General features: G+C 46.3%; 1 protein-coding gene across 1 annotated transcript in view; it reads left to right on the top strand.

Annotated features, from left to right (window-relative positions):
• LOC120397288 overlaps positions 1 to 23,636 on the top strand; it is a 121,987-nt gene extending 98,351 nt beyond the window's left edge. The window contains exon 5 of the mRNA XM_039522985.1: positions 23,276 to 23,636. Coding sequence (XP_039378919.1) covers positions 23,276 to 23,419 — 144 coding nt within the window. The 3' untranslated portion in view covers positions 23,420 to 23,636. The remainder of the gene's footprint in view (positions 1 to 23,275) is intronic.
• The last annotated feature ends 1,183 nt before the right edge of the window (positions 23,637 to 24,819 follow it).

Here is a 24,819-nt window from a genome sequence, read left to right as displayed (position 1 = left end):
CCGCCGGAAGGAAAAGCAGATTTACCACATAAACTTGTTGAAGCCCTGGAGGGAACGGGAGGGGCTACTAATCGCCCCGTACCCCCACGAGCCGGATCTGGGGCCGGGACTCCCTGAGGTGTCTGAAACCGGCGGGCCCCAGCTCGCAGAGACACTCACCCCTGAGCAGCAAGTACAGGCTACCTGTTTAATCAATGCGTTCCCCAAGACCTTCACCACAAAACCCGGGCGGACCACACTGGCCCACCATGTGATCCAGACCGACCCCGGGGTGGTGGTCCGGGGGACGACCCGGCCGTTGCCTAGGCGAATGCGGGAAGCCGTGGAATAAGAAGTCCAAGCAATGTTGGAGCTAGGGGTTATTGAGTGCTCCCAGAGTGAGTGGCGGAGCCCCGTCGTCCTTGTCCCCAAGCCCGATGGGAGCTGGCGATTCTGCATTGACTTTCGGAGGGTCAACGCCGTTTCAAAGTTTGATGCTTACCCCAATCCTCGATCGACTTGGGGAAGCCCGTTACATCACCACCCTAGACCTTACGAAAGGATACTGGCAGATCCCCTTGGAGCCGCGATCCAAGGAGAAGACTGCCTTTGCTACCCTTTCTGGACTCTATCACTTCACACGGATGCCGTTCGGCCTCCATGGGGCCCCGGCAACCTTCCAGCGGTTGATGGATCGGGTTCTGCAACCACATACTACATACGCCGCGGCCTACCTGGGTGATGTGGTCATCTATGGCAGCAACTGGGAGGATCATCTCAACCAGGTAGCAGCGGTTCTCCGGGATCTTCGCGCCGCCGGGCTTACAGCCAACCCCAGGAAATGCCAAATCGGACGAGAGGAGACCACTTACCTGGGCTATACCTTGGGTCGGGGACTGGTACGACCCCTCGTTGGGAAGGTCCAAGCACTCCAGGAATGTCCGCCGCCGACTACGAAGAGACAGGTACGGCAGTTCTTGGGCTTAGCTGGGTACTACTGGCGGTTCGTACCCAACTTTGCAACCCTTACGGCCCCTTTGACCGACCTCGTGACTAAGAATAGCCCCCGCCGAGTGTGCTGGTCGGCCGACTGTGAGGAGGCCTTTCAGGCAGTCAAAGCCCGGCTGTGTAGCGAGTCGGTACTTTTCAGCCCAGACTTTCATCGCGACTTTGTCGTGCAGACCGACACCTCTGACGTGGGGCTTGGGGCAGTCCTCTCGCAGGAGGTGGACGGGGAGGAACACCCGGTTGTTTATCTAAGCTGGAAGCTGTTCCCCAGAGAGCGGAACTACTCCGTCCTGGAGAAAGAGGCCCTGGCGGTCAAGTGGGCAGTGGACGCCCTCCGCTATTACCTCCTTGGAGCCCCCTTTACGCTTATTACGGATCACACCCCCCTGAAATGGCTCAATGAGATGAAGGACACGAATCCCCGGCTTCAGCGGTGGTACCTCACGCTACAACCCTACGCGTTTTCGATCTGCCACCGGGCGGAACGCGATAACGCCAACGCGGATTTCCTGTCCCTCCTCGGGGAGGCTGGGGATGCCAGCTCCGGGGACCGGGAGCTGGATTTGAGGTGTGGGGTATGTAGGGAGCCAGGGTGGCTTCCCTCCGAGCCGGAGCGGAAACCGCCGCTCTCTCCTCCGGAGGGGGCGGGGCCAGGCCACGCTCGTTCCGACCCCAGCGTCGGGAGGGGCGGAACGGGGAGTACAAAGGGCGGGGCCCTTTGCTCAGTCGGGGCAGCACAACGGAGGGAGGCGGACGCTGACGCCACGCTGCTCCCCTCCGACCTGGCTGCCAACCCCGGTGAGATGCGGGACCAAGGGAAGCCTGACCAAGAGGACGGACGGGACTCCCTGGGACCGCCTGGCGCCGAGTGCTCCAAGGGACAGGAGGATCCGGAACCCATGGAGGAGCTGGAGCTGCCAGCCGCGGACTATCCGGCCGAGCCTGAGGTGCAGGTAACCCAACTCCTACCAGCGTTCCCCTGCTAGAGGGGTGCGCTAGAGACTCCTGCCGGCGCTCCCCTGCCTGAGGGGCGCGCTGCGAACTCTTGCCAGCGTTCCCCTGCTAGAGGGGTATGCTAGAGACTCCTACCAGCATTCCCCTGCTAGAGGGGTGTGCTAGAGACTCCTGCCGGCGCTCCCCTGCCTGAGGGGCGCGCTGCGAACTCCTGCCAGCATCCCCCTGCTAGAGGGGTACGCTAGAGACTCCTACCAGCGTTCCCCTGCTAGAGGGGTACACTATAGACTCCTGCCGGCGCTCCCTGGCCTGAGGGGCATGCCGCGGACCCCAGGCCGCGCGGCTTACACTTCCTAAGTGGAGAACTTTGCATTTGTCTTTATTAAAGTTCATCCTATTTACCTCAGACCATTTCTCCAATTTATCCAGATCATTTTGTATTTTGACCCTATCCTCCAAAGCAGTTGCAGTCCCTCCCAGTTTGATATCATCTGCAAACTTAATAAGCATACTTTCTATGCCAATATCTAAGTCGTTGATGAAGATATTGAACAGAGCTGGTCCCAAAACAGACCCCTGCGGAACCCCACTCATTATACTTTTCCAGCAGGATTGGGAACCTTTAATAACTACTCTCTGAGTACGGTTATCCAGCCAGTTATGCACCCACCTTATAGTAGTCCCATCTAAGTTGTATTTGCCTAGTTTATCTATAAGAATATCATGCGAGACCATATCAAATGCCTTACTAAAGTCTAGGTATACTACATCCACCACTTCTCCCTTATCCACAAGACTCGTTATCCTATCAAAGGAAGCTATCAGATTAGTTTGACATGATTTGTTCTTTACAAATCCATGCTGGCTATTCCCTGTCACCTTACCATCTTCCAAGTGTTTGCAGATTATTTCCTTAATTACTTGCTCCATTATCTTCCCTGGCACGGAAGTTAAAATAATTGGTCTATAGTTTCCTGGGTTGTTTTTATTTCCCTTTTTGTAGATGGGCATTATGTTTGCCCTTTTCCAGTCTTCTGGAATCTCTCCTGTCTCCCATGATTTTCCAAAGATAATAGCTAGAGGCTCAGATACCTCCTTGTTAGCTCCTTTAGTATTCTAGGATGCATTTCATCAGGCCATGGTGACTTGCAGGCATCTAACTTTTCTAAGAGATTTTTAACTTGTTCTTTTTTTATTTTATTTTCTAAACCTACCCCTTTCCCATTATCATTCACTATGTTAGGCATTCCTTCAGACTTCTCAGTGAACACTGAAACAAAGAAGTCATTAAGCATCTCTGCCATTTTCAAGTTTCCTGTTACTGTTTCTCCCTCCTCGCTGAGCAGTGGGCCTACCCTGTCTTTGGTCTTCTTCTTGCTTCTAATGTATTGATAAAAAGTCATCTTGTTTCCCTTTATTCCCGTAGCTAGTTTGAGCTCATTTTGTGCCTTTGCCTTTCTAATCTTGCCCCTGCATTCCTGTGTTGTTTGCCTATATTCATCCTTTGTAATTTGTCCTAGTTTCCATTTTTTATTAATCCTTTTTATTTTTTAGATCATGCAAGATCTCGTGGTTAAGCCAAGGTGGTCTTTTGCCACATTTTCTATCTTTCCTACCCAGCGGAATAGCTTGCTTTTGGGCCCTTAATAGTGTCCGTTTGAAAAACTGCCAACTCTCCTCAGTCGTTGGAGAGTTGGTTGAACTTGAGGTTGAACATTAGGAAAACTTCCTAACTGTCAGGGTAGTTAAGCACTTGAATAAGTTGCCTATGGAGATTGTGGAATCTTCTTCATTGGAGAGTTTTAACAGCAGGTTAGAGAAACACCTGTCAGGGATGGTCTAGTCATGGGTGGCAAGTTTGTAGAAATTTTGGTGGTGCCCAGAACCCGCCCCCCAACTCCGCCCCCCCAAACTCCGCTCCCACCTGCCTAAGGCTCTGGGTTGGGGCTCGGCGGGGGAGGTCTGGGTGCAGATCCTGGGCTGGGGATTAGGGTGCAGGAGAGGTGCAGGGTGCAGGCTTTGGGATGGAGTTTGGGTGCTGGGTGCAGGCTCTGGGCTGGGGTAGGGGGTGGGTGTGCAGGAGGGGGTGAAGGGTGCAGGCTTTGGGATGGAGTTTGGGGTTGGGAATGGGGAGGGGGTGCACCTTCTGGGGGGGAGTTTGGGGATAGGAGGGAGTACAGGGGTGAGGGCTGTGGGGCTGAGGATGAGGGATTCGTGATGCAGGAGGGGGCTCAGGGCTGGGGCAGAGGATTAAGGTGCGGTGGGATGAGGGCTCAGGGATGGGGCAGAGGATTAGGGTGCGGGGGATGAGGGTTCTGGCAGGGGATGAGGGGTTCATGCTATGGGGGAGGCTCAGGACTGGGGCAGAGGATTAGGTGCAGAGGGATGAGGGTTGGGGCTGAGGATGAGGGGTTCATGCTGCGGGGTGCTCAGGGCTGGGGCTGAGGATTAGGTGCGGGGATGAGGGCTTGCCTCTGTCTGGGGCTGAGGATTAGGGTGCGGGGGGATGAGGGGTTCATGCTGGGGCGCTCAGGGCTGGGGCTGAGGATTAGGTGCGGGGATGAGGGCTTGCCTCTGGCTGGGGCTGAGGATTAGGTGCGGGGATGAGGGGTTCATGATGCGGGGCTCAGGGCTGGGGATGAGGATTAGGTGCGGGGGATGAGGGCTCTGTCTGGGGATGAGGATGAAGGTGCGGGGGATGAGGGCTCTGGCTGGGGCTGAGGGTTTGGGGTTAGGGGAGGCTCAGGGCTAGGGTGGAAGGGCAGGGTAAGGGCAGCCTGCCTTGCCATTAGTGGAGGGCAGGCACTAGGACTCTGGGGTAGCAGATAGCCATTCTGCCGGGAGCAGGCAGGGGAGAGGTGCGTGCTGCTTTTTGTCAGGTAGGGACGCGGCACGGCGGGGGGAGGGGGTGACAGGGGGAGGGGTGGCAGGCGGGGGCTGGGACCTGCTCCAGGCAGGGACGCGGCAGGGGGGGGAGGCCCGCGGGGCCCAGGGCCCGATCCAGGCAGGGCCAGGGGAGAGATCCAGCTCCAAATATTGCTGGAGCAGGGCACCCGGCCCTGAATATTCCTGGAACCCTGGGCACCGCAGGTGTATATAACCTGCCGCCTATGGGTCTAGATATGCCATGAGTGCAGGGGACTTGTCTAGAAGACCTCCGGAGGTCCTTTCCAATCCTACACTTCTGTGATTGTATGAGTGAAGTGGGGAGGGAGAACAAACATAATGAAAACAAGATTGTGCTGTTACATTGGTTAGCTTTTATACACATTCCGATAGCTTCAAATCTTGATTTTAAAAAAAAATGTAAAATTGTCTATCCCCAACTGCATCATTATCATTACTTATCTTGTAGGTAACAGAATTAAAACTAAGGAGGGATTTGAAAGAGAGAGTGGTTCTCTGGTTAAGACACTGGACTGTGACTCAGGAGACAGTTTCTATTTGTGACTCTTCTTGTGGATTACTTGTATGACCTTGGGCAGACAATGTAATCTATTTGTGTCTCCATTTCTTGACTGTAAAAAGAGGATAACCTTGTCCCTGTGAGGTGGTCAGATCTTCCCGCAATGGGCAATACAGTTAGAAAGAGAAAGATGGTAATGGTCTGAAATAAAATAAAGTGAATGTATAACCTAGTGCATAGGGCACTGGACTGTGGCTCAGGGAACCCAGATTCTACTCCCACTGACCTTCTGTGGGATGACGGGCAAGTCACTTTAATTCTTTATTTCCCTCCCATTTGTCTGCCTTGTCTACTTGAATTGCCAGCTCTTTGTGTGTGTGTGTGTGTGTGTGTGTACAGTGACTAGTACAACGAGGTCTGGATGTTGTTTGAGGCCCCTACCATAATAATGTGGAGATGTTTTAATGCTGATACAGACCAATGGTCTGTCATTAGTAGGTTGGAGGGAAGTGTGATAAGACAAGAATGGGTAGGAAGTGTCTGATAGGGACAACATTTAATGTGTGTGACAGGGTCTGGCCAGATGTCTACAGGAGAGTGATCGAAGGCAGATATATTAGCCCCAGGTTAAGTAGGTCCCCTTTTCCTGGGTAAGGTAACAGGGAAGGTTCCAGAACAATCAGGAGCTTTCTGGAAACAATTAAGGCAGATAGGCTGATTAGAACACCTGCAGCCAATCAAGAAGCTGCTAGAATCAATTAAGGTAGGCTAATCAGGGCACCTGGGTTTAAAAAGGAGCTCACTTCAGTTTGTGGTATGCATATGAGAAACTGGGAGCAGGAGGCGCAAGGAGTTGAGAGTGAGTGCTGCTGGAGGATTGAGGAGTACAAGTATTATCAGACACCAGGAGGAAGGTCCTGTGGTGAGGATAAAGAAGGTGTTTGGAGGAGGCCATGGGGAAGTAGCTCAGGGAGTTGTAGCTGTCATGCAGCTGTTACAGGTGGCACTACAGACCGTTGCAATCCACAGGGCCCTGGGCTGGAACCCAGAGTAGAGGGCGGGCCCAGGTTTCCCCCAAACCTCCCAGCTCCTGAGCAGACACAGGAGGAGTTGACCCAGACTGTGGGTTCCACCAGAGGGGAAGATCTCTGAGGCGAGCAAATCTGCCAATAAGCTCAGGACCCACCAAGGTAGAGGAAGAACTTTGCCACATGTGGTGGAGAATGGGAAACAATTGCAAGAATTCCCATGAGGGTGTAGCATGGTTACAAAATAAGGATAAAAAATTTGGCTTAGATATGTGGATTTCTTGGTCCTTAAGTGAATGGACAAGTCGGTGATACTTTAACTATTTTCCTCTTAAGTATTTCTTAACTTAAATGCTTTAAAAAAGGTTTATTTTGAACTGTTAATAAAAATAATTTTCCAGTTATCAATAGTTCTCCATGAAAAACAGAATCAACAAAACTTGCATTTCTACTGTTTAAAAAAATCTGCAGCAAAAAAACCCAAGCAAAATATCCCTTAAACTTTCCCTTATAAACATCTTAAAAGCCTTTTTCATACATTAGAATGAGCTCAGCCCCCTCCCCACCCTCCAAAAAAAGCTCAATTTTGAGAGCTCACTTTAAAAGTATTTAATGTGTGTTAAAGTTTTTTTATAAATCAAAAACTACTCTTTGTGGATGTTTTTTTTTTTTTAAATAAAAAGGCAATGACAGGTACAATTTGAGACTCATCGTCTCTATCAGCTTTACCAAGATTGTTGTGAATTATAAAGGTGCTAAGAAGAGGGATAGGCAGGGTAGTCAATCTTGCTATGTGCTAACTCCCTCCTACCCGCATTGTCTCTTTTGAAATCCTTAGGTGTAAATATTGGAAGTGTTTTATGTTTACATAAACAAAGAACTTAACATTAACACTGATACATTGATTAGACAATTCTAGTTTAAATTACTCTCTTTCTAGTTGGTAAATGAATAATTTGAATAATTCAGACATTTTAAAACTGGCAGGAATACTTTAGCTGATTGGTAAATGAAGCATTATATAAGCTTGAACCATTTCACATTAGGTCAATGAGAAGACTTCAGTGGCCACTGGATCACATATTTATCTATAACCTTTTGTACTGTACTTAACAGTTTGCTTAGGTTTCCCCTCCCCCCCCACACACACCTTTATCTTTGTGCCCCCTCCCTCCCCCCATGTATCAAGATGAAAACTTAAATATACTTCAGAGTGAAAGTCATGTAGACATATATTTGGTTTTGTTATACATTTAATTAAACACAATAAATTGCTGCTACTGCTGCTTTCTTTCTCCCACATGAATGCTTTTAAAGAACAGAGAATAAAAATCTGAGAATATTTTTATATTTAATTTTAAAACAACTTCTACTTAAGAGTCCCAATTGCTTCTGTATAGTAAATGTCACTGTCTCTCAGCTATGATCCTCTTTTATGCTGCAGAAAAAATGTTTATCTCACATTTTCTTACTCTGTCTCCACTGTAACTATTTGGACTGTAGACAGAGGGCCAGATCTGGCTCCCATTTAAATCACTGGAATTTTGACATTGATTTTGTCGTGCACAAGTCTGAGCCCCTCTACAATCAGATTATATCCTCAAGTATACGCATACAGTTCCCATTTAACCTGGTGGGAATTGCACATATGTGTTTGAGTAGAATTGGAACCAAATGGCCAAACTTACAAATGCATATTATGCTTGCTAATGTGTGCACACACTTGTGTGTGTTGAAATCTGGAATACATATGTGAAAAACAGGTATTTGCAAGATCAAATCCTGTTTGTGTGAAATTACCCAGTTATATAGGTGTGGGGGCACACAATGTCTTGTTGAAGTAGCTCTCAACTGGGCTGCTCACAAAAACAGCCTTCCAGCATGAAAGTGTGTGTGTGTGTGCGTGTGTGTAAGTAAGTAAGTAAAACTGCAGCCTGCCACTCTCACTTGGGTTGCACTCTGGCTCTCACCAGCCTTAATTATACTGCCGGGTGACCCCAACACACACACCCCAATTTTGCCCCCAAAATGTATGTCCTGTGCTGCCCAGATCTTTCCTGGATAGTCCAAATATATTGTCTGTTATTCCTTATTATATCATAGTTATTCATACATATCAATTTAAACACACAGGAATAGATAAAACAGTAAAACAAGTTTATTAACTACAAAGAAATTTTAAGTGATTACTCATAATGAGGCATAAAACTCAGAATTGTTTACAAGAAAAATAAGTTAGGCATAAATAAACATTTTTGTCTTTAACAAACTGTATCAGATTCAAGCAAAGTTTCTCACCTCATGCTTTCAAGCAGTCTTACTGACCAAACTGTGTAGGTTAGGAACTCTCCCCCAGACTCCAGCAAATGTTTCCTTTGTTGCTTTAAGTGCATTGAACACTCACCAGGCTGTTGTGAGGGGATCCAAATGCTGAATCCCACATGCCCTTCACATGCTGGAGCTGTGCAGAGTTCAGGCACTGTTTCTGGTCTTGATCATTTAGGCACACACTCTTGCATGTAACCCGGATTGCCATCAAAGGGGTGAACTCTCTGGTTTACAGTTTACCTCTTCAGGGGCATGGGGTAGTGAATATCAGTAGAAACATACACTTTACTAAGGATTATAAAACACCATTGCTCTTCAGTTAATAGGATTAGAGAGATACAGATCTCAGTAAAATAATTAATAAACACACCTATATGCATTTCCCCTGACTGTTTCCTCACCACTCTAGAAAGGTTTGTGTATTGAGCTGAGCCCTCTGAGATGCCCAGGATCCTTCCCCAGCAGCTCATTGTCATAAACAGATAGTTACGGGTTAAGGTCTCTTTTACCTGTAAAGGGTTAACAAGCTCAGTAACCTGATGGACACCTGACCAGAGGACCAATCAAGGGACTAGATAATTTCAAATCTCTGTGGAGGGAAGTCTTTGTTTGTGTTCTTTGTTTGGGGGGTGTTCTCTCTTTGGATCTAAGAGGGGCCAGACGTATATCCAGGCTCTCCAAGCTTCCTGAAGTATTCTCTTCTATTCAATATAGTGAGTATTAGAAAGGCAGATTAGTCTTATAATTAATTTCTGTATTTGCAAATGTGTGTTTGCTGGAGAAATATCTTTATTTCTGTTTGCTGTTACTTTTGATTATCCTGAGAAAAGGGGGGAGGGAAGTCTCTCCAGTTTTATAAGCTAGACCCTGTAATCTTTTCATCCTGGTGTTACAGAGATAGTGTACTTTCTTTCTTTTAATAAAATCTTTTCTGTATGCACATTGGAAAATGGGGGCTAATTTAGCTACAACGAGTCAGGAAAAAGATCTTGGAGTTATCGTGGATAGTTCTCTGAAGATGTCCATGCAGTGTGCAGAGGCGGTCAAAAAAGCAAACAGGATGTTAGGAATCATTAAAAAGGGGATAGAGAATAAGACTGAGAATATATTATTGCCCTTATATAAATCCATGGTACGCCCGCATCTCGAATACTGTGTACAGATGTGGTCTCCTCACCTCAAAAAAGATATTCTAGCACTAGAAAAGGTTCAGAAAAGAGCAACTAAAATGATTAGGGGTTTAGAGAAGGTCCCATATGAGGAAAGATTAAAGAGGCTAGGACTCTTCAGTTTGGAAAAGAGAAGACTAAGGGGGGACATGATAGAGGTATATAAAATCATGAGTGATGTTGAGAAAGTGGATAAGGAAAAGTTATTTACTTATTCCCATAATACAAGAACTAGGGGTCACCAAATGAAATTAATAGGCAGCAGGTTTAAAACAAATAAAAGGAAGTTCTTCTTCACGCAGCACACAGTCAACTTGTGGAACTCCTTACCTGAGGAGGTTGTGAAGGCTAGGACTATAACAATGTTTAAAAGGGGACTGGATAAATTCATGGTGGCTAAGTCCATAAATGGCTATTAGCCAGGATGGGTAAGAATGGTGTCCCTAGCCTCTGTTCGTCAGAGGATGGAGATGGATGGCAGGAGAGAGATCATTTGATCATTGCCTGTTAGGTTCACTCCCTCAGGGGCACCTGGCATTGGCCACTGTCGGTAGACAGATACTGGGCTAGATGGACCTTTGGTCTGACCCAGTACGGCCTTTCTTATGTTCTTATGTTCTTTTTGGAACCTGATTGATTTCTTCCCTTGTTTGGAATCTCAGGGGAAGAGGAGGAGGAGGGGGGAAAGAGAATCCCTCTTTGTTTGATTCAAGGAGTTTGAATCAAGGTGATCTCTCCTGACGGATAAGGGAGGGGGAGGTAGGGGAATGGACTATTTCCCTTTGTGTTAAGACCCAAGGAGCTTGGATCTGTGTTCCCCAGGGAAAGTTTTGGGGGAACAGGGAGTGTGCTAGACACTGGAATTTCTAGCTGGTGGCAGCGTACCAGATCCGAACTAGCATTTTAGTTTAGAGGAGTCCATGCAGGTCCCCATCTTGTGGATGCTAAAGTTCAAAGTGGGGAATAAACCTATGACATGGTAGCAGCAGTGGGAATTTTTTTTAGAAACCAAAGCAAGAGGAATTTTTTTTCTCTTTTCTCCCCTTGCTGGCTGTGTGGAAAAGCAGCCTGGGAAGAGTGGGGGGGCAGAGGTATTCAGTTTTCTAACAAGGTAATGTTAGAAGGAGATTTCCAGCTGGGCTAAGCTGCAAGGTAATTAGCAAGTTGCTAGAAACAGGACAAACCAGTTTCTGGTCTTCTCTCAGCCAGCAAACCCAGCTATCACCATTTGCAAATGAAAAGTTTTGTTTTCTTTTTATTCAGTTGGGAATAGAAAGGTTAGGAAATTGTAAACCAAGCAACCTGAGCTAAAGCAACACAGTCAATTCACTGACTGCAGGGGTGTGTGGCCAGCACCAGAAGGCACACAAACAGGAGTAACAGTGAAACAGTTGACAAACTCGAACTGGCTAGGCTGGAAGCTGCAGAAAAAGACAAAGAACATCAGAGACGAATGGAACTACTTAATGCAGAAACGGCCAGGGAAGAAGCTGACCACAAGAGAGAGATGGAGAAACAAGAGGCCAACCACAGGAGACAAATAGAGTTAAAAGAGAGAGAGCTAATAAACACACCTATATGCATTTCCCCTGACTGTTTCCTCACCACTCTAGAAAGTTTTGTGTATTGAGCTGAGCCCTCTGAGATGCCCAGGATCCTTCCCCAGCAGCTCATGACTTCTCTTCTGAAACATGGAGCCTACCACGGGTGGTGGGTATAATAGACTAGGGGAGGCTCTGCCTCCTGGGTGCTGCTGCCCAAGGCCCGGTTGCAGGATTGGCAGGGGAAGTTTTTGCTTGATGATGTCCCATGCAGGTTCCAGGATGGCTGAGTAGGCAGTATACCAGGGAGATTACTGATTGTCCCAGGAAGCTGAATAGCACATACCACCTCCTCAGCCACCCCAGAGCCTGCATAGGTAATATCAAAAGCTCAGGTTTTTCTTCGGGAAGAGACGCTTTTCCTGCGATGCAACTTGGGGTCTGGGGAGGGAAGGAGAGGGGAAGTGTGGCACAGCTGGCCTGTGGCTCCTCTGGTCATGGGGGGCTCGGTGCTCTGGGCAGCCTGGAGCTCCTCTGGCTGAAGGCGGTGGGGGGCGCTCAGGGTTCCTCTGAGCATGGGGGTCTCTGGGCTTTTGCTGGGGAGGCAGGTCTCAGGCAGAAGGTGTGGAGCTGGGGGCTAGCATTCTCAAAGGCGGGGGCTCCACCTCCCACCCCTGGCAGCCTCCTCTAATCCCACTAGCCTCCTCTGATCTTGCTGGGTTTGCAGTTAACAGAACCCCCTGCTACTAAATCCTGCCTTTTTTTCCTCTTCCCCTCTCCTGATAAAAGCTTTCTCTGCTTGTCTCTACAGTTTATATTTCTACCAACAGCTAGTTCTTTCATTCTGTTGCTGGTGGTTTTCCACTCCCATTTGACCCATCTCTTGCAGACAAACTGGAGGAAATAGCTTCTCCCAGCTTCAGTGAATCTCCTTATATCAATGGTTCAGTCTTAGGGTCTGGCTACACTTGCAGGTGTGAAGCGCTGGGAGTTAAAGCTGTCTTCATACAGCTGTGTAGGGAAAGCGCTGGAGTGTGGCCACATTGACAGCTACCAGCGCTGCAGTGTGTCCACATTTGCAGCATTTGCAGTGGTGTTGGGAGTGGTGCATTATGGGCAGCTATCCCACAGAGCATCTCGTCCCATTTTGGCGCTGTGGGTTGTAGGAAGGTGGTGGAGGGGGCGGGTCATTCTGCTTCCTGTCCCAACGCCCCGTGATGCATCGCTTCACATCCCAGCAATCCCTGTTTTTCTGTCCACGTTTGGCGCCATCTTGACTCTCTCAACAGTTTCTATGCAGTGCGATTTCTGTGGGAAATGGAGCCCGAACTGCTGAGGAGTATGCTGAAGAGTCTCCCCAGCACATCACGTTCGGCAGTTGAGCTATTCCTTAAGATCCAAAGTGATGAGGAGTCCGACAATGATAGCGAGTCGCCTGATGCGTATGACACTAAATTGCTTCTGGCATTCACAGAAATGCTCAGCACTGTGGAACGCCGCTTTTGGGCTCGGGGAAACAAGCACTGAGTGGTGGGATCACATCGTCATGGAAGTCTGGGATGACAAGCAGTGGCTGCAGAACTTTCAGATGAGAAAAGCCACCTTCATGGGACTGTGTGAGGAGCTTGCCCCCACCCTGCGGCGCAAGGACACGAGATTGAGAGCTGCCCTGCCAGTGGAGAAGCGGGTGGCTATTGCAATCTGGAAGCTGGCAACTTCAGACAGCTACCGATCGGTCAGGAACCAGTTTGGAGTGGGAAAGTTGACCGTTGGAATCGTGTTGATGCAAGTTTGCAGGGCCATTAATCACATCCTGCTAAGAAGAACCATGACTCTGGGGAACGTGCAGGACATTGTGGATGGCTTTGCACAAATGGGTTTCCCTAACTGTGGAGGGGCGATAGATGGGACGCATATTCCTATTCTGGCACCACCCCACCTAGATCTGAGTACGTTAATCGGAAGGGGTATTTCTCTATGGTTCTCCAGGCGCTTGTGGATCACTGTGGGAGTTTCATTGACATTTTAACACAGGCTGGCCTGGAAAGGTGCATGATGCACGCATCTTTCGGAACAGTGGCCTGTTCAGGAAGCTGCAGGCCGGAACTTTTTTCCCAGACCAGAAGATCACAGTAGGGGACATCGAAATGCCCATTGTGATCCTTGGAGACCCTGCTTACCCGTTAATGCCTTGGCTCATGAAACCATATACAGGGAAGCTTGACAGGAGCAAGGACCGGTTCAACTACAGGCTGAGCCGGTGGAGTGTGCTTTTGGCCATTTAAAGGGGCGCTGGCGAGCTCTGTATGGGAAGTTAGACTTGGGGGAAAGCAGCATCCCCGCGGTTATATCCGCGTGCTATACCCTCCATAATATTTGTGAAGGGAAGGGTGAAAGATTCAGTCAGGCATGGACCTCTGAGGTTCAGTGCCCGGAGGCTGAATTTGCACAGCCAGAGAGCAGAGGTACTAGAGAGGCCCAGCACAGGGCTGCAAGGATTAGGGATGCCTTGAGGGAGGAATTTGAGGCTGAAAACCAAAAGTAATGTTTGGTGCCTTGCACGGGAGTGAAGTGCAGTGGTTACAATGTTAGTAGGAATCTGTGTTTCCTAAGCTGATTTGCAGTGCCTGTTTCTTTCCAGGGCTAAGGTATCTTTGACTTTCTGCAATAATAAAGACTGTCTTCAAAGCCAAGAATTCATTTATTGAAAAGAAAATAACTTTATTGACAGACAACATTTTGGGAACCTAAAAGGGCAGGGGGGTGGGGTGGGGAACTTTACAGTCACAGGTTTGCATATGTCCTGTCTGGAGTGCTGTGCAATGACTGCTGCATTTCAGGATGCCTATACTACATGGTGATGGGGGTTGAGTGCAGAGGTTAAGGGTCGTAGTTCTCAGGGCTGGTTGGTGAACGTACAGGTGTTGGAGGCAGCTGGTGGTGGTACGAACCTGGATGCTGGGGAAGGGGGTTTTCAGCTGACATTGGGGCACAAGGGAAAAAGCTTTGGGACGGGGGCGCGAGGTAGTGCTCTGCCTGCATGGCTACGACCGCCTGGATAGAGTCCGCTTGGCGCGCCAGGATGCTTGTCAGCTGCTTTGTGCTTTTCTTCCTGGCCGCTGCATTTTTCTGGCGGATCCTGCTTTCCCTTTCCCTCTAGTCCTGCACTTTTTGATTCTCTATGACAGAGTCATCCCTAACTGCTTGCAGCATGTCTTCTTTGCTTTTTCGCGGCTTCTTCCAGAGGTACTGGAGTCTTTGAGCTGTTGATAACACGGGCAGCCGAGATCTCAAGGTTGCTTGTGGAAAGGCAAAAAAGGCAACATTTAACAGAGGCAGCATTGTTTATATCAGACAGTTATTCCCACACAGTGAAGGCGTTTACAGTTTTCACAATAGCATAATTTTTCCATACCAAAGAGAGTGCACATAACCCACAGGAGCCCCGAAATGGTGAGTAAGGGGGACTGATTGCTTCAGGGCTGTACTGTCCTCGGGGTTTCTGTGCGTTGGGGAAAGCAAACAGCTGCAGGGGGCACCTACACTGAACACTCTCCCAACATTTTCCACAGGAGTTGATCCTGGAAGATATCTCGCTGTTGCGGGTCACCTGGGAAGAGGGGGAGGGTCTTCTACAGCAATGCGAATTCCACCCTGGCCCATATGCAGCTTGCCTGTGTCTTGCAATGGTCCCCCCCACTCCTCGCAGCACAGTGGCACGGATGCATTAGCCTGACTGGGACAAGGACCACAGTGGCTCTCCCAATAAACTTGCGCAAGCGCATTGCCCATGCTATTCCACATCTAGGCATGCATGCAGCCCTAACCCTTCCTCCTCTCCCAAAAAATTTCCATCCTGAAAATAAAAGCTGCTTACTGGGAACCCACTCCTCTGTTTGTCCTCCACCAAGTACCGGCTGCTGTGACTGGCTACCTTCTTCCTGGCTTGAGAAGAGCTCTTGGCTGCATGCCTCCAGGGACTCCGGGGTGTCTCCCCCCACCCAGTACCCTCAGTCTGTTTCCTTCTCCCCCCGTTCCTCCTCCTCCTCCTCCTCCTCCCCCTCCCGCTCTGAAGTGTCCATCGTGGTCCTCGGAGTGGAGGTGGGGTCACCCCCAAGTATCACGTCCAGCTCTTTGTAAAAACAGCAGGTCGTGGAGGCAGCGCCGGAGCGCTGGTTTCCCTCGCGGGCTTTGCAGTAGGCACTCCGCAGCTCCTTCACTTTAACCCTGCACTGCAGCACGTCCCGGTCATGGCCCCTTTCCAGCATGGCCCTTGATATTTGCCCATAGGTACCGTAATTCCTATGGCTGGAGCGCAGCTGGGACTGCATAGCTTCCTCCCCACCAAACACTGATGAGGTCGAGCAACTTGCCATTGCTCCATGCTGGGGCTTGTTTGGCGCGTGGTGGCATGGTCACCTGGAAAGATTCACTGATTGCACTCCACACCTGGCTGAGCAAACAGGAAGGGGATTTTTAAAATTCCCGGGCCATTTAAAGGGCGGGTCACCTGAGGCCAGGGCAGTAGGGTTTGAACTGATGAGCAGAATGGCTGAACAGGCATTCTGGGATATCTCCGAATACCTCTGGAGGCCAATAACAGCGCTTTTGGTGGCCACACTGGCGGAGCAGCGCTGCATCACCGGCGCTGCAGTCGTTATTCCCCAGGCCGAGGTGGAGTACAACCAGCTCTGTAGTCACGGAGATACAGCGCTGTATGTGCCTTGCAAGTGTGGACGGTGAGTGAGTTGCAGCACTGTAAAGCCACCACCAGCGCTGCAACTCTCCAGTGTAGCCAAGCCCTTATACAGTTAAGGTTCATGACAGTCTGTTGTCCCTTGTCTGGTAGATCCATGCTTCAGGAAGTGTTGGATTCCATGTCTACATAGAGGTGATTCCTGATACTGCAATTTCATAATGACAACTTCATAACAACATGAATTCATAAGTTGTACAGCCAGATTTCCCAAATTGCCTCTCACTACTCGTCGTTATTACCCAAAAAAGTCTCAACTGGAAGTCTGTGTATCTTACGTAGATCTTAAACTATAGCCCAAAGCATGCAGCACTGGAAATGATAGAAAGGATCCAGCACTTGCTCCTATATATACAGCAATAACATCTTTGTCTACCTGCATGTATGAAGGATTTTACATGACTGAATAAGGTCTGGTGGCTGTTATGGTTATTGTGGGAACCAGGAATTTGGATTTCCTGATTTACAAGTGATTAAAATATCAACCTCAACCCTGCCAAATGGTAAACTTCTTGCATTTGATCTTAGTTAAAAAAGGTATGAGGAATGGATGATTTACTGAATGTCCAAATACACACGATTTGAGCTGAATGTAGCATTTTGAGATTCACATAAATGCACTGGGTGATCTCTTTGAAAATGGCTCATTCAGTGTATAATTGTACGTTCATAAAAAAATATGTTGGGGCTTCAAAATTACTTCAGGGCATCAACATATCATGCTCTGTATTCACCAACTCCACCTGTTCCAGTCATCCTAGTTGTGTGGAACCCATCCTGAACTCTGATCTGCTAGACAGAAATTCCAGTCACAAATAAAAATGACATTTAAATTCATACAACATAAAATGTCTGCCAGTTATCCTGTTGAACTGTTCCTATGTCCATTTAAATTCTGGATGAGTTTTGTAAGTGACGTTAAATCTAGAATTCCATGTTTAGTTTCCCCTCTCTCCCTTCCCACAGAACGTAATAATAATAAAATTTGTTGTCCCCCATCATTACTTCTAATGTGTATCCCTATACAGTGTTTTTAAGATACAAGGCCAAATCCTGAGTTTCTTGCTCAGCTTTTACTCAGTCCTTAGTCTGGAACACTCCCGTTGCAGTCAATGAGAGGTCAGTGCCACATTGCCTCCTCCTGTGGAAGAACTCTCAAAAGCGGTCTATGAGGAGAAGGTTTTCCTAATAACATTGGCTGGGTGGGAGATGGATCTTGGTCTTAGCATTCCCGGTGGCTCTTGGAGATCTGTGGGGAAAGAGCTCCCCTTTATTTGGAGCCAGGAAATGGTTTATAAGGACAGTTCCTTGCGCTGCTGATACTTTCTCCCTGGCAGCCTGGCTCCTGTTGGAGCTTTTCTGACATTGGCTGCTGGTTCTCTGGACTGGAACCAGAGTGTGGTAACATGGCTTTGAGCTGTATAACTTTATACACACACACACACACACACACACACACACACACACACACACACCCTGCCACAGAGCAGGGGATATGGTCACAGAAGTAGGTCCTCCCCTTCACCATCTTCCAACCTCAGAAATCTGTGGAGGGGCATCTCCACGTGAGCCTCTTGTGGACAAGGTGCTATTGTGCCACAGCAGTGCCGCCACTCCTCATAATCTCTTCAATTTGGAAAGGGAGAGATCTGTGTTTGTAATGGTGGTTCTGCACATGGACACCTGGAACTAATCTAGGCCTCAATAAAGAACTCAAGATGTGCCCAATTCATACCCAGATTCTCTCCTTAAGGTGTAAATACAACTGTGTAAACATATTTAAAGTGAAGCAGTTCTCTATTTAATTTTCACCAAATTTTAATTTTGCTGGTGGGAAAAATACTGTGGTTTCCCATCTGCTTTGTGCTTCCCTGAACTTTGCAAAAGTCATCCATGGTATTATTTAGATTGAAAAGTGTACTTAATTTTATTTCTTTCGCTGCAAAAATCCAGCTTCTTTCAAATGTGAGCAATAAAACTGAAGCTAGTTTGCTGTTCCTTGTATCATGTAAGCCATCACATTTGCCAAATGCCAAAAAAAAATGTATCTGGAAGAACACAGATTAAATTTATCAAAGTAGGCGTGCTCCCTCATTTATTTAGTTATTGCTATGCAATTGCAGATGCATGTACGTGCTTATTTAAGTTCAATGGGATGGCAATACACCGCTTGTCATCCATTCAGGAAGAGACACATTCACTGTGCTGTTTGTACATTACACTAGAATGTACAACTCTTCCAGCTAAAACACACTTGTGATTAAATCCAACCTGTGAAAAATGCCACACTGACACCTAAAATTGGGATAATTTATTTACATTAGAAGGGGATCAAACAACAGGCTGTAGGAATTGGTTGTCCTATTTCAAATGCAGATCGAAGCTGCAAACCTACTATTCATTCTGCTTCCTATAATCATTTACACCTGTAAGGAAACTGTAACAATGTTAAAGCCAAAATTAGCAAGAAAACAATAAACATGTTGTCTAAGGGAGGGGGTTGGGAAGGGAATAGTGACAAACACCAAAAACAGTCTGAGCAGCGCAGAGAGAAGAACAATTTCAGTGCAGCTTATGTGTGTAAGTGCCATTAAAATAAAGGTCCTCTTTCTTTACATTTAAATATCAAAAGGAAGGTATACCATGAACAGGCTCATGTCCTGTTGCAGCTATATTAATCAAGCATTTGTTTTTAATTTATTGCATTTCTCTTGTCCATTATATTGCCATTAAAACAGGGGTTTGATAGGCTGTTGCTTATGCTCTTAATGATTTGTCCATAATGTTTTGTGGATAACTTTTTTTTTTGTTAATCCTTGCAGAAATTCTTGACAAATCTACACTTACCATAGAATTGGTTTATTGCTATCCTGCCTGGTTGTTCCATTTTATTTATGTGTGGTCTTTTGGAAAGACGTAAATGTATTGCATCTCAATCCCACATTTCATTTATACCATAGCAGAGGATGTCTGCAAGGCAACTATTGATAATTCCAACTCTTTATGATGCTCATATTTGTTTATAGCATCAGAACAGGTAAAGACCTAGGAAAAAAGGACATGAAGAGAAGAGATTTGTGCATGGCAGACCTTGTACTATACATTCAGAAGTAATGACAATGGGTGAAATAGAGTGTAGAGCATTCCTTGAAGACACATTTCTGCTTTTTCATAAAAGTGGCTTATGAGTTTTTAACTATAGAAGAAAAGGACACACAGGGATGGCTTAAGATAGGGTGTTAAATTCATGGATCTGAGCATAAATCTTAGATTTTTCCACAGACTTTCTGTGTTGGCTCAAAGGAGTTATGATTGTGGGTAGGAGGGCATGGGAAGACAATGTTAGGAGCTGTCCTGGGGGAACAGGGAGTAGTACTGGTAGAAGAACACCCAGAGTACTAGGAACACCATTGCAGGGGAAGCTGTTGGAGCATTTAGCTTGTAGTGGGTCCATTGGAATTGGGTCTGGGCCCCATTTAATCTTAAACTCCCACTGCATGTATTCTGAAACATGCTACATGCTATTCAAACCCTGCTCTGAAGATAGAGTTATTAATTTCCTCATGGGCTCATCACTATATTATCCTAGTTCTTCACAAACATTAATGCATTTATTTTCACAACTCCCCTGTGAGGTGAGGGGCTGGTATTATCCCATTTTAGAGATAGGAAAGTGAGACTGAGCGAAATTAAGATCAGACATATCCATTTATTTTGAGAACACAAGTTGAGAGAACGAGGACCTGATTTTCAGAACACTTAGAATTCTTTAGCACTGTATAAATTCAAAGCACAGCTCACATTGACTTGAGTTGCAGCTGTGAGTTCTCAACACTTCAAGTCAGACCCTAGAAAACGAGGAACAATTAGTGACCATGTGTAAAAAGTATGGTTCGAGTGACTTGCCTAATATTACACTGTGACAGAGGCAAGGATAGAATACAATTCTATCCAACTGCCTTAACTGTGAGACTATCCTTTCTTTTTCTGTAATGAATGAGGCAGGTGTCCTATCGACAGCCAGTTTCCTTCATTACACAACCCTGATTCATCCTCAGAGAAGGTCCAGACTGCACTGTCTGAGGCAGGGTTCCTTTGGGAAAAAAATAGCACATGCCCATGTAATTAATGACTATATCATAATTCATACACACAAGGGAGCTGAGTTAAAGTAGCTCAGGTCACCTTAATTTTGCCATTTCCTAATTTTTCAGAGCTTGACTTTGCAACCTGCATGTTCTTTTAAATCAGTGTTTGGTATGTCATTTTCTAGGTTTTTAAGAAGCAAACTGATAAAACAGAAATTTTCCATCATGTGACATCTCATTAACACCCCCATGGTTCACCAGCTGGGTTGGAACTTTTAGATCCACTGCAAAGACTTCTGCTATATGATGGACTAATGGACTAACTGATGGTGTTAGGAGGCTGTTGTCATCTAATTGGACCAGCGCTAGAGGAGGATCCGCACTTTGCAAGTGATGATCATAGATATTTGCTGACAGGAGAGGAAGAGTGTGACTCAGGAATCTAATCTTTGTTCCATTTCACACTCTGAAAGGGGAGGATGGTCTAGTGGGCACAGACTTTTCTGCTCATTCTCCACAAGCATGACCCTTTCTGCCCAGTCTGCTCCCACTTGACATAATTCCAGTCCTGTCTCTTCCACACCTCTGGTTCCTCATCCCAGTCTTGTTCTCCTCATCTATCCAGTCTCCACATGTCTAGCCTCTCATCCCAGTTCCAGGCTTTTTTCCCAGCAAGTGCTAGACTCTTCCCTCCCCATGACCTCATCTGATGTCTCTCTCTCCCCCAACCTAGCTTCCAGTTTCACTACCCCATCCATGTTCCCAATACCCAATGGTGCCCAGCTCCTCATCCAATCTGTGTCCCCCCACCTCCTTTTCCAGTACTTTTCCCCAACCAGAGCCTGTTTTCCCCTCACATTCTGCTTCTTGTCATATCTCCTTCCCTCCTCTCCTCCTTCCCTCTGCCCAAATGGATCCCAGCCCCAGTGTCACCCCAGCTTTTCATTTGACCTCAGTATCCCACCGATCCCCTGGCTCCCAATCTCCAATCAGTTGCAGTCCTACTCCCCGCCTTTAGATGCCAGATCAAGCCCCAGACAGTCCATTTCCCTCACCCCAATTCCCAGTTCTAGTTTCCCTCTGACTCCATGCTCCAATCTACTGACCTCTGGTCCCTACTGCTTAAAGTGGTATGGGGAAAGAAGGGGTCTCATTACCCCCACATCTGCCCATCTCCCTGCCCAGCAATTCTGCCCCAACTCCCAAATCACTCCTGGCCCCATATCAGTTTTGCCATCCTTTCCCTCCAGTCTCACCTCCGCCCCCCTTACAGTTCTTTGGAGTTCATCAACCCCCTCTACCAGGCATGGAGGGAGGGCTTGCAGCAGAGTTCCCTCCCCCTCCTTCCAGGCAGGTTGTTGCATGGAGGGGGTAGGAGCAAAGAAGCCATTCTGTTGCTCACAGGAAGGGGAGGAGAAGGGAGGAGAGAAGGAAGCTGTTCTGAGCTGCTGGGCTCTTTTTGCTCCCTTGCCTTCTGTGAGAATGGTGTTGGGTTGATGAGGGGTAGTGGGGAGAGGTCCACCTGCCTGTAGCAGCCCTGGTTAGCTGCTCTACCCCAGGAGATAGGCTTTTTTCCCCAACTTGCCAATCAGAAGAAGTCTTTCCTTCAGGTGGTACTAAAAACGTGTGCCCCTCAGTGACCCAGCTTTCTCATTTAAAGCTTGTTCCCCATCCTCTGCAAATCTCTTTTTGTCCCCCTCTGCATTTGAGTCATGCCACTTTCTCTTTCAAGCTTCCTGGGCCCTGCAGGGGGATGATTCAGATCACAGGGAGAGGCAGATTCCCCACACTCAGTTCAGGTGCCCAGAACTGGACCAAGCATGGCCTGTAGCATCCTAGAGCTGCAATTGCATAGTAAGTCTTGCTCCGCGCGGATGGAATCTTTGGGAAATATAGCTGCTAAACACTAAGAAGTCTCTGTTGCATGTATACAAACTGCAGTTTTTCCAAAGTCTTATATAACTTGGCCAAATTTGGATGGATTTTCATGGGGCTAGCAAAAAGCACACTCCTGACACAAAAGTTCCAAAGCATTGCAGTATTTAAAGCTTTTTCAAAGAAAAGGTCTACAGAATATTTTAACATACACTTTTTTTTGCCTATTTTCCCTAGCCTCGGTCTCAGAAACAACTAACCGGTTTTGGCTGAAACTTACTAAAATAATTCAGCCTGAGGCAGACAAGAAGCAAGGAAAACTTCAACCCAAATGGTTAAAGTATGCCAAAGTTATAAGCTACTGAAAATGGGCTTATAATGGGAAGTTAGGCAACCTTAAAATAGGTAGTGATAGCAGTCCTGCCTGTAATAGTACTCCTTCTGACACACGGTATATAATGGTAGATATTAGAAAGTAAATATTTTACCAGTATTTTCTTGGATTCTTGAGAGTAAATAACTGTTGTGTTATCACTGTGGGTGAATGTTGACTTTTTAATGGTGACCACTCCATGAGAAACAGAAGCTAGTAACCTATTAGATGTTGTCTATGCTTGACTGTTAATTCAGATGAAGGTAACGTGAATTTGGAGTGTGATAGCTATTTGTGAATAGCTGCATGTGTGGACATTCTTATTCCAGAGTAAGAGAGCCTTGTTCCAGTTTGCTTAGTCCACTTTAATTAAGATTGTTTCAATTAATGTAAACTGGAACAAGGCAGTCTTATTATGGAATAAAACTGTCCTTTAAATCATCTTGTCCTCTCTGTGTGTGTAAAAGAGACTGTGCATATATACGTATGTTTTTATGAATATATATAAAATAGCTCTGTTTATACACACTGTCATTTTATTTCATTTCATGATGACTACAATATTAATAACAAAGACAAAATGTAAAAAAAGAGGAAAAATTACTATCGACAATTCATAACATAAGAATCTGTTAGACCATGATCAGAACAGATATTCAGGTTTGCAAAGCTATTTCCCAGCAATATATATTTAAAAAAATTGTTGTAACTCTCTGCAGCTATTTCAATGTACCTGTTACTTTAAGAAACTATTCAACTTGGTATTGCAGGTGCCACCCCTGGACATGTTGCTCTTAGGAAGCAGAAGCACAGTTGGTCCAGCTGGAAAAGGCAATTGTAAACACCATATTCAACTCAGTCTGGGGCAGAGTCGATCAAACACAAAGGAATTTTATATTTCCTGCCTCATATGAATAAAGAGAAAGACTGGAGGTCAGTAAAGATGTCACAGAACTGTTGCAAGATAGATTGGTGGGAAGTGTGGACAGCTCTCCCCATGTTGGAGGGAGATCAGATTTATTAATTCCATACTCTAGTCCCTCCTTGAGAGAGAGCGAACGACTGAGAATGAAATTCTATGTAAAGCAGGAACAGAAGCAAGATCATTATTTGTCATATTGAGCTAGCTATGGGAAAAGAAAGAAATATAAATAAAATGGTTTTAAAATGTCATGCATTGTGCTATATCCTGGAGAGAGAGAAAGAGAGAGAGATTTTCTGTGTCACATTGTTTTATTCCTTCATGACAATAAATTTTACTATTTTACTTGTGATTGACCTTAGCAAAGGCATTCTCAAACTCTATGCATTGCATGGGCCACATCAATGAACTGTTTTCCCTCCCATTGGTGACTGCACAGATCACCTCCTCTCCCTTGAGTGATCCCATTACATTCCTGTGGCAACTGTAGCAATTGCTTACATGGAAAAAAGAAAGTACTTACTTTAGTTCTTGATGCCTTTTTTAATGCAATTCAGCAGCTGGAAATGGGAAAGAGAGAGAGTACAATGTGGCCTTTCAGCACTCATGGACCACCATCAACTGCGCTGCAGACCTTCCCTGGTCCATGGATCACATTTTAAGACCAGCTGACTTAGGCAATGAGGCTTCTATCCCTTCCTCTGAAGAGACTACTCTGTAGTGTAATACAATTCACTGCTAGTAAATCATTGTTGATATTATCTGTCTCTCTCTCACATTGTGCTGCATCCTGAATCTGATACAGCTTAACTTTTGGGGAAGGGTTTAGGCCTTTTTTACAACCAGAAAAATTCCCTCTTGGCACTTTTTGGATGGAGCAATACTGACATCCACTGACGTAATCTTTTATTTGCTGTATCTCTCCTAACCAATGTTACACAATATTCTACTATAACACAGAGAAAGGATTGGGCATAATATGATCCAAGGCGGGATTGTGCTGAGTCCAATTTGTTGTATTAGGGAACATCAACTGTTACAGATTAAACCTGTGAAAAGGATTACATCAGCAAAATGGAAAGCTACACAGTAGTGATCCAAATAACAATATGCTAAACACAAGTGATTCAAATATCGACTTGAAGAAAATATAAGGTTGGAGAGAATGAATAGTAGCTCTGTACCATCTTCTCAGATGAGGTTTAGAAATATTTTGGTATTTTAAATGATGTGAACCTGCTCTGTTTTGTACACATTATAACACTGATGGAGCAGAAGAGACAGATTTTTTTTTAAACTAATGGGTTATGCAGTTCAGTGAAAACAATAACAATAATAATTAATAACTCTCTGGTTGCATCTCAGAGCTAGTTGTAATTTAACTTGGTATCT

This window comes from Mauremys reevesii, linkage group 2, assembly GCF_016161935.1.
Source record: "Mauremys reevesii isolate NIE-2019 linkage group 2, ASM1616193v1, whole genome shotgun sequence".
NCBI classification, from domain to species: domain Eukaryota; kingdom Metazoa; phylum Chordata; order Testudines; family Geoemydidae; genus Mauremys; species Mauremys reevesii.
The sequence above is the reverse complement of the archived record's forward strand: the minus strand, read 5'-3'. Positions and strand labels throughout refer to the sequence as shown.